The sequence below is a fragment of the Salmo salar genome, chromosome ssa05 (genome assembly GCF_905237065.1).
Source record: "Salmo salar chromosome ssa05, Ssal_v3.1, whole genome shotgun sequence".
Lineage (NCBI taxonomy): Eukaryota > Metazoa > Chordata > Actinopteri > Salmoniformes > Salmonidae > Salmo > Salmo salar.
Genome location: NC_059446.1, coordinates 36981192 through 36996391, shown reverse-complemented (window position 1 = coordinate 36996391; position 15200 = coordinate 36981192). Strand labels below are relative to the sequence as shown.

The window sequence follows — 15200 nt, the reverse complement described above, 5'->3', positions numbered from 1 at the left end:
CAGGTATGGCTACTGAACTTGAAACAGCAAGAATGATGAGAGCAGACAATTGACCTTTGTCTTGAGCTACGTTTTGCATATAGGATATAGCCTACCTTTTTAGGAGGACGATCTGGAGGCAGAGACAAATGAGTCATCGATATTTATTTAAAATGAAAAGGCGCAACACTCGCTCACCATGGTAGCCTGTGCGTGTTGCACCTTTTCACTGGTTCTAAAATTATTTGATTGCACTTCAACTCATGTTGGTTGAGCGCCCTCCACTTATTTCCATTCATCAATATTTATTTACAGACACTAACCATGTTTTCCATCCAACCATTTTCATGCGGATGAATTACCTGATGCATGTAAAAAGTTACGACCGGGCTGATGAACAATTACAATTTTATAAATGCCGACATTTTATAATTGGTTCGACATAGTGGATCTTTGTGTCTGTAAAATTTATTATTGTTATTATTATTATTATTTGTATTTTTTTTACTTGGCAAGGCGGTTAAGAACAAATTATTATTTACAGTGATTGCCTACTCTGGCCAAACCCGGACGATGCTGTGTCAATTATTCGCCGCCCTATGGGACTCCCAATCACGACCGGATATGATACAGCCTTGATACGAACCAGGGACTGTAGTGACACCTCTTGCACTGAGATGCAGTGCCTTAGACCGCTGCGCCACTCGGGAGCCCCAAATTATGTGAGAAATGGCGGTGGAATAACATATCGAAGTAAACTTGGAGTCACGCGATGATATGTTGTGTGGTTCTCTAAAGTCCCCACAAGGATAGTAAAACAAGAAAATTCTCCCTTGTGGGACATTTCCCACATCCCCATTAGGACAAAGGCTATTTTAAGCTGAGGGGTTAGATTTCTGAAAATACATTTTAGGTCCCCCACGAGGATAGAAGATAACGTGTGTGCGAGAGAGAGAATGAGCGTCTCTTTACCTGGTGGTCCCAACGGTCCCTGGCAAGGGCCCAGGTCCTCCACCTATGGGGCTCCGTTCATGTGCATGCCCCGCTGACGACCACACACACAAAACAGACATTAGGACAGGGAACAGCACACATGCATCATGTAACAATTATTAAATGTACAGTACCAGTCAAAAGTTGACCACTACTCATTCAAGGGATTTTTTTTTCTTTTTACTATTTTCTACATTGTAGAATAATTGAAGACATAAACTGTGCAACAACACATATGGAATCATGTAGTAACCAAAAAAGTGTTAAACAAATATTATATATTTGGAAGTATGCTTGGGGTCATTGTCCATTTGGAAGACTCATTTGCGACCAAGCTTTAACTTCCTGACTGATGTCTGAGATGTTGCTTCAATATATCCACCTAATTTTCCCACCTCATGATGCCATCTATTTTGTGAAGTGCACCAGTCCCTCCTGCGGCAAAGCACCCCCACAACATGATGTTGCCACCCCCGTGCTTCACGGTTGGGATGGTGTTCTTCGGATTGCAAGCCTCCCCCTTTTTCCTCCAAATATTACGACACTCATTATGGCCAAACAGTTTTATTTTTGTTTCATCAGACCAGAGGACATTTCTCCAAAAAGTTCGATCTTTGTCACCATGTGCAGTTGCCAACTGGAGTCTGGCTTTTTTATGGCGGTTTTGGAGCAGTGGCTTCTTCCTTGCTGAGCGACCTTTCAGGTTATGTCAATATAGGACTAATTTTACTGTGGATATAGATACATTTGTGCCTGTTTCCTCCAGTGTCTTCACAAGGTCCTTTGCTGTTGTTTTGGGGTTGATTTGCACTTTTCACACCAAAGTATGTTAATCTCTAGGAGATTCCTGAGCGGTATGATGGCTGCGTGATCCCATGGTGTTTATACTTGCGTACTATTGTTTGTACAAATGAATATTGTACCTTCAGGCGTTTGGAAATTGCTCCCAAATATGAACCAGACTTGTGGAGGTCTACAATTTCTTTTCTGAGGTCTTGGCTGATTGCTTGACATCGTGGGAAAATCAAAAGAAAAACAGAGGCAGTGAGTTAGAAGGTAGGCCTTGAAATACGTCCACAGGTACACCTCCAATTGACTCAAATTGTCAATTAGCCTATCAGGAGCTTCTAAAGCCATGTCATAATTTTCTGGAATTTTCCAAGCAGTTTAAAGGCACTGTCAACTTAGTGTAGGTAAACTTCTGACCCACTGGAATTGTGATAGTGAAATAATCTGTCTGTAAACAATTGTTGGAAAAATTACTTGTGTCATGCACAAAGTATGTCCTAATCGACTTGCCAAAAATATAGTTTGATAACAAAATTGTGGAGTGGTTGAAAAACACATTATAATGACTCCAAACTAAGTGTATGTAAACTTCCGACTTAAACTGTATGTAAACATTATTAAAGTGTTACATTTCTTAGTGGCATTATTAAAGTGTTATTAAAGTGTTACATTTCTTAAAGTGGCCAATGATTTCAAGTCTGTATGTAGGCAGCAGCCTCTCTGTGCTCGTGCCTCTCGGTCCCAGCTTTGATGCACCTGTACTCTTCTTCTGGATGACAGCTGGGTGAGCAGGCAGTGGCTCGGGTGGTTGTTGTCCTTGATGATCTTTTTGGCCTTCCTGTGACATCGGGTGCTGTAGGTGTCCTGGAGGGCATGTAGCTTGCCCCCGGTGATGCGTTTTGCAAACCGCACCACCCTCTGGAGAGACCTGCAGTTGTGGGCGGTGCAGTTGCTGTACCAGGCGGTGATACTGCCCGACAGGATGCTCTCAATTGTGCATCTGTATAGGTTTGAGGGTTTTAGGTGACAAGCCAAATTTCTTCAGCCTCCTGAGGTTGTAGAGGCGCTGTTGCACGGTCTGTGTGGGTGGACCATTTCAGATCGTCAGTGATGTGTACGCCGAGGAACTTGAAGCTTTCCACCTTCTCCACTGCGGTCCCGTTGATGTGGATAGGGGGTGCTCCCTCTGCTGTTTCCTGAAGTCCACAATCATCTCCTTTGTTTTGTTGACGTTGAGTGAGAGGTTATTTTCCTGACACCACACTCCCAGAGCCTCTCGCCTCTTCCCTGTAGGCTGTCTCATTGTTGTTGGTAACCAAGCCTACTACTGTTGTCGTCTGCAAACTTGATGATTTGAGTTGGAGGCGTGCATGGCTGCGCAGTCATGGGTGAACAGGGAGTACAGGAGGGGGCTTAGCATGCACCCTTGTGGGGCCCCAGTGTTGAGGATCAGCGACGTGAAGGTGTTGTTTCCTACCTTCACCACCTGGGGGTGGCCTGTCAGGAAGTCCAGGACCCAATTGCACAGGGCGGGGTTCAGACCCAGGGCCTCGAGCTTAATGATGAGCTTGGAGGGTAGTATGGTGTTGAATGCTGAGCTGTAGTCAATGAACAGCGTTCTTACATGGGTATTCCTCTTGTCCAGATGGGATTGTACAATGTGATGGCGATTGCATTGTCTGTGGACCTATTGGGGAGGTAAGCAAATTGAAGTGGGTCTAGGGTGACAGGTAAGGTGGAGGTGATATGATCCTTAACTAGCCTCTCAAAGCACTTCATGATGACAGAATTGAGTGCTACGGGGCGATAGTCATTTAGTTCAGTTACCTTTGTTCCTGTACCCAAGAAAGCAATGGTGGCCATCTTGAAGCATGTGGGGACAGCAGCCTGGGATATGGAGAGATTGAATATGTCTGTAAACATACTATCCAGCTGGTCTGTGCATGCTCTAAGGATGCGGCTAGGGATGCAGTCTGGGCCAGCAGCCTTGCGAGGGTTAACACGTTTAAATGTCTCTTACTCACGTCGGCTACGGAGATGAAGAGCCCACAGTCCTTGGTAGCTGGCCGTGTCGGTTGCACTGTTATCCTCAAAGCGGGCAAAGAATGTGTTTAGCTTGTCCGGAAGCAAGGCGTCGTTTTCCACAACGTGGCTGGTTTTCCTTTTGTAGTCCGTGATTGTCTGTAGACCCTGCCACATACATCTCGTGTCCTAAGCCGTTGAATTGCTACTCCACTTTCTCTATACTGACATTTCGCTTGATTGATTGCCTTGCGGATGGGAATGACTACTACGTTTGTTCTGCTGTATTCTCAGTCACCTTGCCGTGGTTAAATGCGGTGGTTCGCAGTTTCAGTTTTGTGCGAATGCTGCCTTCTCTCCACGGTTTCTGGTTAGGGTAGGTTTTAAGTCGGTGGGTACAACATCCCCTATACACTTCTTCATGAAATCAGTAACTGTCTGTATTCTCGGAAACTACCCGGAACATATCCCAGTCCTCGTGATCAAAACAATCTTGAAGCGTGGATTTCGATTGGTCAGACCAGTGTTGAATAGTCCTTAGCACTGGTACATCCTGTTTGAGTTTCTGCCTATAGGAAGGGAGGAGGAGAAATGGAGTCGTGGTCAGATTTGCCGAAAGGAGGGCGGGGGAAGGCCTTGTATGCATCCCAGAAGTTGGAGTAGCAATGGTCGGTGTTTTTCCAGCGTGAGTACTACAGTCGATATGCTGATAGAATTTAGGTAGCCGTTTCCTAATTTTCTTAAAATCCCCAGCTACAATAAATGCAGCCTCGGTATATATGGTTTGCATAAAGTCCAGTGAAGTTCAAGGGCCGTCATGGTATCAGCTTGAGGGGGGGGGTGTATAATACACGGCTGTGACAATAACCGAAGAGAATTTGATTGGCATTTGATTGTGAGGTATTCTTGGTCGGGTGAACAAAAGGACTTGAGTTCCTTTATGTAATTACAATTATACCATGAGTCGTTAATCATGAAACATACACCCCCGCCTTCTTCCTGGAGGCATGTTCATTCCTGTCGGCGCGTTCAACTGAGAATCCAGATGGCTAGACTGACTCCGACAGAATATCCCGAGAGAGCCATGTTTCCGTGAAACGGGGTATGTTACAATCCCTGATGTCTCTCTGGAAAGAAACCATTGCCTGATCTCATCAACTTTGTTATCCATGGACTGAACATTGGTGAGTAATATACTCTGAAGTGGTGGGTGGTGTGCGCTCCTCCTAAGTCTGACTAGAAGACTGCTCTGAATTCCTCTTCTCCACCAGCGTTGTTTTGGGTTGGCCTCTGGAATCGGTTCAATTGCCCTGGATGGCACGAACAAATGATCCGCTTCGGGAATGTCGCATTCCTGGTCGTAATGCTGGTAGTGTTGGTGAGCTACCGCCGCTCTGATATGCAATAGTTCTTCCCGGCTGTATGTAATAACACAACATTTTCTGGGCTAACAATGTAAGAAACAATACATAAAAACAACAAAATACTGCAAAGTTTGCTAAGAACGAGAAGCGAGATAGACCCCTCTATCTGCGCCGTCATGAGTTCTGAGATTGTCCTTAGAGCACCGAGACAGGATTGTGTCGAGGCTTCCAAGAGCTGGCTGCCCGGCCAAACTGAGCAATCGGGGAGAAGGGCCTTGGTCAGGGAGGTGACAAGGACCCGATGGTCACTCTGACAGAGCTTCAGAGTTCTTTTGTGGAGATTGTTCTCCTTCTTGAAGATTCTCCCATCTCTGCAGCACTTCCCTACGGTGAAGCATGGTGGTGGCAGCATCATGCTGTGGGGATGTTTTTCAGCAGCAGGGACTGGGAGAATATTCAAGGAAAAGATGAACGGAGCAAAGTACAGAGATCCTTGATAGAAACCTGCTCCAGAGCGCTCAGGACCTCATACAGGGCGACGGTTCACCTTCCAACAGGACAATGACCCTAAGCACACAGCCAAGACAACACGAGTGGCTTCGGGACAAGTCTCTGAATGTCCTTAAGTGACCCAGCCAGAGCCCGGACTTGAACCCGATCAAACATCTCTGGAGAGACCTAAAAATAGCTGTGAGGCGACGTTCCCCATCCAACCTGACAGAGCTTGAGAGGATCTGCAGAGAAGAATGGGAGACACTCCCCAAATACAGGTGTGCCAAACTTGTAGCGTCATACCCAAGAAGACTCGGATGTAATCGCTGCGAAAGGTGCTTCAACAAAGTACTGAGTAAAGGGTCTGAATACTTATGTAAATGTGACATTTCAGTTTATTTTTTTAATACATTTACAAAAATGTCTAAACCTGTTTTCGTTTGTCATGGGGTATTGTGTGTAGATTGAGGGGAGATACTATTTTAATCAATTTTAGAATAAGGCGGTAACATAAAATGTGCTAAGTCAAGGGTTCTGAATACTTTACGAATGTGCTGTATAATGCTACCGTTTTTGTTACAACCAGAGTTCCTGAGTGGCGCAAGGCACTGCATATCCGTGCAAGAGGTGTCACTACAGTCCCTGGTTCGTATCAAGACTGTATCACATCCGGCCGTGACTGAGAGTCCCATAGGGCTGCGTACAATTTGCCCAGCATCGGCCGGGGTAGGCCATCATTCTAAATAAGAATTTGTTCCTAACTGACTTGCCTAGTTACATTAAAACATTTAAAAAGAGTTGAAAATGCGATGGAAACCCATTTAACTTGTTTTTTTGTTTTTTTTTAACAGCAAAAGTGTTTTTATGTGCACTACGTCATCATGCGCAGCCTTTTTATCCGCAAAAGGTATGTTTGATGGAAACATCTCTGGTGGGAAACCGTGGATATTGTTTTATGCAGATTTTAAAATATTCTCATAATGATCTGTCGCAAATTGGAGGGCAACCCAGCTATTGTAGGAAACTATAGTCAAATCATATTTAATTTCCTTGGAAAGTTAACTGCCACGTCAATCTCCGTCCATACATAAGCTGTCTACTCTATTTCATTGAAACTAAACATTCTAGGCGCACTTGATCTAGCACGCCCAACTAGGAGATGAGAGGTATGCTACTTAATTTGAAACAGTGAATTCTGAGTGTGTGAATAATGTGACATATGTGCTTTTAATACAATAGGTAGGCTAACACATGCAAAGCAGATGATGTCAGTTTCCAAATAATCTGCGGGACGACAACAAATATTTTCATCCCAAAGTTCTGTCTGACCGCCCGCTCCCAAGCGCAGCATAAAAAATGCAGACCGCACTGTTATGATCTCTGTCGGAACCCGCAGGTCTATTGGCCCGCTACACTGCAGTGCACGATTAACCACAATGGAACGTGTGCAGTGCACTATTCACCACAACAAACATCTGAAAAGGGGTTGGGACATGTTTTGCTGCTTCTCAATAATTGGTAGAGTGAAGCTTTCAGCATAACTCTTCGGACATAACTCCTGTTGTCTCCCCCAGGTTTGGGGACGGGGGCCCCTATCATTGAGTCTCCCTACGGGGACAACATAGTGCCAGATGAGGCTCCAGAGTCTATAAGCAGAGCTGTGGCCAGTCTGCCCCCAGAGCAGATGTTTGAGCTCATGAAACAGATGAAGGTGAGTTCTCTCTTTCGACTCCAGTTTCCTTGTTTTGAGATTGTATATCATCACATCCATTTATAGACAGTCACTTGTGGATAATCCAAAGACAAATTCATTGGAATCCCATTGTGTTGTAATTATCCCCTACAGCTGTGTGTGCAAAACAGTCCCCAGGAGGCCAGGAACATGCTGTTGCAGAACCCCCAGCTGGCCTTTGCCTTGCTCCAGGCCCAGGTGGTCATGAGGATCGTAGACCCTGAGATCGCCTTGGTGAGACCTGGTTACTCGCAACTTGGGTCAGTGCAAATGCACTCCAGTGATATGGGGTTAGGTGTCTTACTGACTTTAGAGCATAATGGTTAAGATTGTTTTCTTCATAGACCTTGAGCATTAACTCATTCAGAGATATTGTTGCACATGTTGTCAAGGGAATCGTCAACATTTAACTTGGATGTTCCTCTGCTCGTTTGACCTCTGCTGTAGAAAATGCTTCACCGTCAAACCCCAGTGCAGCCATTGGTTCCCAACAGTCAAGCTGGACCAGTGCCAGTGGCCAACCAGCCTATTCCACCGCCCAATGCTCCAGTCTCCCAGTCACAGCCAATGGTGAATCCACTTTGGCAGACACATAACTAATCGTTTAATAGCTAATCGTTTAATTTATTAGGATTTAGATCAACTTAAGACCATCTGTCAGTTTCCTACATCTGAGATCAACCTACACAATCTCTAACGCTAAATCTAGGATCTACAGTACCAGTCAAAAGTTTAGACACAACTACTCATTCCAGAGGTTTTCTTTGTTTTTAGTATGTTCTACATTGTGGAATAATAGTGAGGACATCAAAACTATGAAATGACACATGGAATCATGTGTTAAACAAATCAAAATCTATTTTAGATTCTTCAAAGTAGTCACCCTTTGCCTTGATGACAGCTTTGCACACTCATGGCATTCTCAATCAGCTTCACCTGGAATGCTACTTTGAAGAATCTCAAATATAAAATATATTTTGATTTGTTTAACACTTTTTTATTGGTTACTACATGATTCCATATGTGTTATTTCATAGTTTTGATGTCTTCACTGTAGAATAACAATGTAGAAAATAGTACAAATAAAGTAACTCTGGAATGAGTAGGTGTTAACTTTTGACTGGTACTGTACATTATAATAATTGTTACATGATGTGTGCTGTTCCCCCGTCCTAATGTCTGGTTGTGTGTGGATGTCAGCCGGGCATGCACATGAACGGAGCCCCCCAGATGATGCAGCCCCCTCCCGTAGGTGGAGGACCTGGGCCCATGCCAGGGCAGGGACTGGTGGGACCACCAGGTAAAGAGACCCTTTCTGTCTCACACACACATGTTTATGTTCTATCCTCGTGGGGACCTAAAATACATTTTCCTAAACCTAAACCTAACCCCTAAGCTTAAAATAGTTTTTGTCCTAATGGGGATGTGGGAAATGTCCCCACAATGGAGAATTTTCCTTGTTTTACTATCCTTGTGGGGAATTTAGGTCTCCACAAGGATAGAATAACCAACACACACACACACACACACACATACATCCATACCCATAGACAGCCTCTTGGTATCCAAAAGTCAAAGGAGCACCCCTGTTATGCTTCACCTTGCCATCTCACCCCAGGTGGGATACTGCCACCGATAGGAATGCCTCAGGGAGGTCCCGTTCCTATCGACAGGGGACAAGGTAATCTAACATGCCTGTGTCTCCAATGAAACTAGTTTTTAAATGTCATTACAATCCATCCATTCCTAGCCAGGGCTTCAATTGAAGTATTTACCCGTTAAGTCTTCCCATTACCTGTTCATGTCTTCCTTTCCTCCTGTGCATGTCATTACTCTTTGTTGACACTTGGTGGCAGAGGAAACTAGTGGTTTATGTGCCTCAGGACTTGGGGCCAACTCAGGTGGCTGAGATCATAGCGTTTCAATTAAATTAATAGATCAGACATGATTTTATTTTGGATTTATTTATTTAACCTTTATTTAACTAGGCAAATCAGTTAGGAACAAATTCCTATTTACAAATGACGGCCTACACCGGCCAAACCCGGACGACGCTGGGCCAATTGTGCGCCGCCCAATGGGACTCCCAATCACGGCCGGTTGTGATACAGCCTGGATTCGAAGGTGTCTCCCATGACGCCTTTAGGACTGAGATGCAGTGCCTTAGACCGCTGCTCCACTCGGGAGCTTGATGATTGTCCAACTATGTAAAGATTAGCGAGACTATTTTCTGGGGGGATGCTTAAGTACATTTCTATCTGCAATATATATCTATATATATATATATGTACATTTTAACCACTAAACGCACCTCTGCCACCTCATCCACTTCAGCCATCCATGTCAGTAGTGCTGCTTTCTGTGTGTGTTCTGAGCTCCTGCTATGAAGTCTGTAGGCTTCTCTGTCAGTGTGGCATGCGATGGGTGCGCTCCTATGTGTTGCTGCTTTGCTCTCTGAGTTGTCTCCTGTTTTTTTGTTTTTTTACTTAATGCTGGCTCAGGAAACCTCCAGCACTCTCCCATAGGATCGTCTGGGCAAGCTGCTATCGAGCGGCCTCAAGGTATCACTTACACCCTAACCCCAGGCTCTGGCCTGTCTCCCCCAGACTCCATCCAAGCCAACAGGGCTGTTTATAGGCTGGCTCATGAGTGCATACATTATTTTTTTATATATTTTAATTTCAGGTGGTGGATTGGCTTTAATATTGCGGATAGATTGTTGCTTCTATTAATGTAATTGTCTGCATCATTTCCAATCCCCCATATTTTTGGGGTAAAGTATGTATGTTAGGGCTGGGCAGTATACCGTATTTTACGATATACCGGTATTGATTCGTAGACCGATTTGGGTTTTTACCTCACCTTCTATAACGGCATTTGAATGTTTGGTTTGTTAAATGTGATACGCCGTGTTTAACGTCCATTTTTATAGTTTGCTTCTTGAGTCCTCTCACTCTCTCAATGCCGCTTTCCACACAGACCTAGCCCTGCCCCGCATTTGTTGTTCCTTGACCGCAAGACACTTGTATTCAGTCTGCATGGTCAATGCAACAATGCTGTTTTCACTTTGCTTCTTCATATATTCTTCCAGTAGCATTCTATAATTACACTATTAGTTTGTGTTGCTTACATCTGCCAGTTTTTCTTTGCAAGTTGGGCCTAAATCTTGTTAGCCGCTAATCGCTAGGTAGCTAGATAATGTACTGAGTTAGAGCAAACATAATTAGTTATACAGCCTGATAATACCAGTGACAGTGTACACCTAAATCAGCATGCTGTTTGTGCAACAGTACCTTCTAAATAAAAGAGAAATACATGAATAGGTTAGCTACATGAAGTAGCTAAGAGAGAACAGACAATGTAGCCAAAGATTATAGGGTCCCCTAGGAAACAATTATCAACACTTTGGTTCCTATCACTAATTCCTCCCTGGCATTTTCATTTGTTTTCATGTCAAACAACACTATTCAATGTGCCCACTATCATATTCTAACTATAGAATTAGAATAGTCATTCTATTTCCATGATTCCAACATTTCACCCAAGTGTTTAGCTCTAAATCATAAGTCAAATCGCTATTGCAACATTTGGTTCAAAATAAGGTTTAGATTGTTTTCCCGTATCGTGCAGCCCAACATGGCAGTGTGGAAATTCTCAAATGTGTGCATGAAATGTATGAAAATGCAACAATTATTTTGGGTTAAATTGAACATTTTCTAAAACAATAAGAATGGAGAAAGACCCATTGAAATCACTTAGAATGTATGTGTTGACACCCTGAGGTCATGCACTACTTATAAAGCAAATTTAGACATTTTATCATTTAAAAAACAAAATACTGTCAAATACCGTTTTCAAATAACCGAAAGTGAGCAGTTGTAATCTGAATAAAGGGAAAAAGGCCATTCTTGAACATGGGTGAGACACTTAACCATTTTGGATTTCTCTTAAATGAAATTACTAAGTATAACTTTTGTATGACTGATGCCTTTAGTGAGAGGGCTAATGCTTTAATATTTCATTTCTGCCCTCCGAATTCATATTCGTTATATAAATAGGCCCTTTTAATTTTGTCTGGCTTGCCATTCCAAATAAAAGTGAATCTTTTTTTGTTTGTTGTTCATATCATTTAAAAAGCATGTCACTAGCTGTAGGCAAAACCATAAGCAATTAGGTAAACTGTTATATGACTAAAGAGTTAATTGGGGAATTTTCCACAAATAGACAGGTATTTTCCTTTCAATGGTAGCAAGATCTTATCTATTTTTGCCAACTTTCTATTAAACGTTATTGGAGTGAGATCATTTCTTTCTTTCAGGATATGTATACATCACTGTCAGACCATTTTATTGGTAAACTACATAGTAATGTAAAAGTAGCATTTTTTTTATTTTTTTATTCGTCAAATATGTAATATAGTGCACTTATCATAGTGTGGTTTTAATCCAGAGGTTAGAAAAACTATCTAGATCCTCTGAGGCTGTGGAGGGATTCTAATTGTGGTTTTAAAAGAAAACATGAATCATCAGCGTATGGATTTCTAATCCCTTAATATTATTGTTGGCTCTAATTTTAACAGCTAACATTTCAATGGCAATAATAAATAGATATGCGGATAATGGACAACCTTGTTTTACTCCTCTTGACAGTTTAAAACTTTCTGAGATGTAGCCATTATTTACTATTTTACACCTAGGGTTACTATACATAACTTTAACCCCTTTTATAAGAGATTCTCCAGAAATTTGAAATATTCCAGGCATTTATATATAAACTTCAGTCGTACTTTATCAAAAGCCTTTTCAAAGTCCGCTATGAATACCAGGCCAGGTTTTCTATTGTTTCCAGTACTTCTCTTATATTATCTCCAATGTATCGTCCATGTAAAAAACCTGTCTGATTAGGATGAAAAATATCTGACAAAACCTTCTTTTTTTTGTATTCTATGCTCCAAGCATTTAGCTAGAATTTTTGCATCACAACACTGAAGTGTAAGAGGCCTCCAATTTTTTTTTTATGGACTGGATCTTATATTTATATATACACACACAGACCCCACTTGGATCCTGTTTCAGTAATAATGAAATCCAACCTTCTTGTTGCGTATCCTATAATCTGTTTATATAGGAGTGCTTAAAACATGCTGATATTGGTCCTCTGTGTATGTATGTGTATATGTATATGTATATATACTGCTCAAAAAAATAAAGGGAACACTTAAACAACACATCCTAGATCTGAATGAAAGAAATCATCTTATTAAATACTTTTTTCTTTACATAGTTGAATGTGCTGACAACAAAATCACACAAAAATAATCAATGGAAATCCAATTTATCAACCCATGGAGGTCTGGATTTGGAGTCACACTCAAAATTAAAGTGGAAAACCACACTACAGGCTGATCCAACTTTGATGTAATGTCCTTAAAACAAGTCAAAATGAGGCTCAGTAGTGTGTGTGGCCTCCACGTGCCTGTATGACCTCCCTACAACGCCTGGGCATGCTCCTGATGAGGTGGCGGATGGTCTCCTGAGGGATCTCCTCCCAGACCTGGACTAAAGCATCCGCCAACTCCTGGACAGTCTGTGGTGCAACGTGGCGTTGGTGGATGGAGCGAGACATGATGTCCCAGATGTGCTCAATTGGATTCAGGTCTGGGGAACGGGCGGGCCAGTCCATAGCATCAATGCCTTCCTCTTGCAGGAACTGCTGACACACTCCAGCCACATGAGGTCTAGCATTGTCTTGCATTAGGAGGAACCCAGGGCCAACCGCACCAGCATATGGTCTCACAAGGGGTCTGAGGATCTCATCTCGGTACCTAATGGCAGTCAGGCTACCACTGGCGAGCACATGGAGGGCTGTGCAGCCCCCCAAAGAAATGCAACCCCACACCATGACTGACCCACCGCCAAACCAGTCATGCTGGAGGATGTTGCAGGCAGAAGAACGTTCTCCACGGTGTCTCCAGACTCTGTCACGTCTGTCACGTGCTCAGTGTGAACCTGCTTTCATCTGTGAAGAGCACAGGGCGCCAGTGGCGAATTTGCCAATCTTGGTGTTCTCTGGCAAATGCCAAATGTCCTGCACGGTGTTGGGCTGTAAGCACAACCCCCACCTGTGGACGTCGAGCCCTCATACCACCCTCATGGAGTCTGTTTCTGACCGTTTGAGCAGACACATGCACATTTGTGGCCTGCTGGAGGTCATTTTGCAGGGCTCTGGCAGTGCTTCTCCTGCTCCTCCTTGCACAAAGGCGGAGGTAGCGGTCCTGCTGCTGGGTTGTTGCCCTCCTACGGCCTCTTCCACGTCTCCTGATGTACTGGCCTGTCTCCTGGTAGCGCCTCCATGCTCTGGACACTACGCTGACAGACACAGCAAACCTTCTAGCCACAGCTCGCATTGATGTGCCATCCTGGATGAGCTGCACTACCTGAGCCACTTGTGTGGGTTGTAGACTCCGTCTCATGCTACCACTAGAGTGAAAGCACCGCCAGCATTCAAAAGTGACCAAAACATCAGCCTGGAAGCATAGGAACTGAGAAGTGGTCTGTGGTCTGCACTTGCAAAACCACTCCTTTATTGGGGGTGTCTTGCTTATTGCCTATAATTTCCACCTGTTGTCTATTCCATTTGCACAACAGCATGTGAAATTTATTGTCAATCACTGTTGCTTCCTAAGTGGACAGTTTGATTTCACAGAAGTGTGATTGACTTGGAGTTACATTGTTGTTTAAGTGTTCCCTTTATTTTATTTATTTTTTTGAGCAACATACATACATACATGCATGCATGCATACATACATGCATACGAATGTTTGGTATACTTCCACTGGTATGCCATCCAGCCCTGGAGTTTTCCTGGACATAAAGGCTTTAATTGCATCAAGAAGTTCCTCCTCTGCAATTTGGTCTTCACATGAGTCTTTCTGTACAGATGTTAATTTTACGTTATTAATAGGGGAAAAATCCATACAATTAGCTCCGGTTAGTGGAGATGGAGGGGACTGAAATGAAAACATATTCTTAAAGTACTTTACTTACTCTTTTCAAAATATTGTTCGGTGAATCATGCGCGACTCCATTTGTAACAAGTTTCAATAAAACATTGTTGGTAGCATTTCTATGTTGAAGATTGTAAAAAAAAAAAATGGTGCATTTTTTTTCCCACCCATATTCCATCCATTTCTCTTTATTTATATAATATATTACACATGCTCTTTCGTGATCAAGTCCCTCCATTTCTTTTTGTTTTTCCTCTAACTTATTTGTGCCTCTATGGTAGTTTTTTGAAAATTGATATCTTACTGTACTTCAGTCCTTAAGTTTCCTTTGTTAATATGGACTCTCTTGACCATGAGAGCATAAATTATGTCCTGTTACAATAAATCAATTTTGGTCATTTAGAAATGTATTATTAATCTGACTGGTCATGCAGGATTGCATACAAGGAAGTGCGGGTGTTTACTTCAGGCTAAAAATACCCATTGCCCTAAAACCCTATCATGTCATAGAGGAGTGTGGTGCAACTGCAAATATGAATAATAGTCCCAAGATACAAGTGTGATTTGAGTGATTGCCAAAGGCAGCCCGCATGAACAAATAACCTCAATTGTAATCACCTGTTAAATTCCATGGCGAGGAATGGGATTAATACTATATTTATTGTAGCACAAATCTATTTTTTGTAGACTAATGCTGTTTTTGCAATTTCATGATAACACCCATGGCCTTTTCATGTCACTAACACATGCCTCTTCTATTGACGTGACCGGTCCAACAATACCAGACGTTCAAGACGCAAGTAGGCAAACGACTTGAAAACA

General features: G+C 42.8%; 1 protein-coding gene across 8 annotated transcripts in view; it reads left to right on the top strand.

Annotated features, from left to right (window-relative positions):
- cstf2 (cleavage stimulation factor, 3' pre-RNA, subunit 2) overlaps positions 1-15200 on the top strand; it is a 28590-nt gene that overhangs the window by 5598 nt on the left and 7792 nt on the right. For 2 of the 8 annotated variants that reach the window (XM_045718135.1, XM_045718137.1), the window contains exons 4-11: positions 6226-6365; positions 6491-6546; positions 7214-7350; positions 7486-7605; positions 7819-7941; positions 8572-8671; positions 8990-9052; positions 9873-9932. In XM_045718135.1, coding sequence (XP_045574091.1) covers positions 6504-6546; positions 7214-7350; positions 7486-7605; positions 7819-7941; positions 8572-8671; positions 8990-9052; positions 9873-9932 — 646 coding nt within the window. In that variant the 5' untranslated portion in view covers positions 6226-6365; positions 6491-6503. The remainder of the gene's footprint in view (positions 1-6225; positions 6366-6490; positions 6547-7213; positions 7351-7485; positions 7606-7818; positions 7942-8571; positions 8672-8989; positions 9053-9872; positions 9933-15200) is intronic. The other 6 variants (XM_014199756.2, XM_014199761.2, XM_045718136.1 and 3 more) reach the window with 5 other exon arrangements.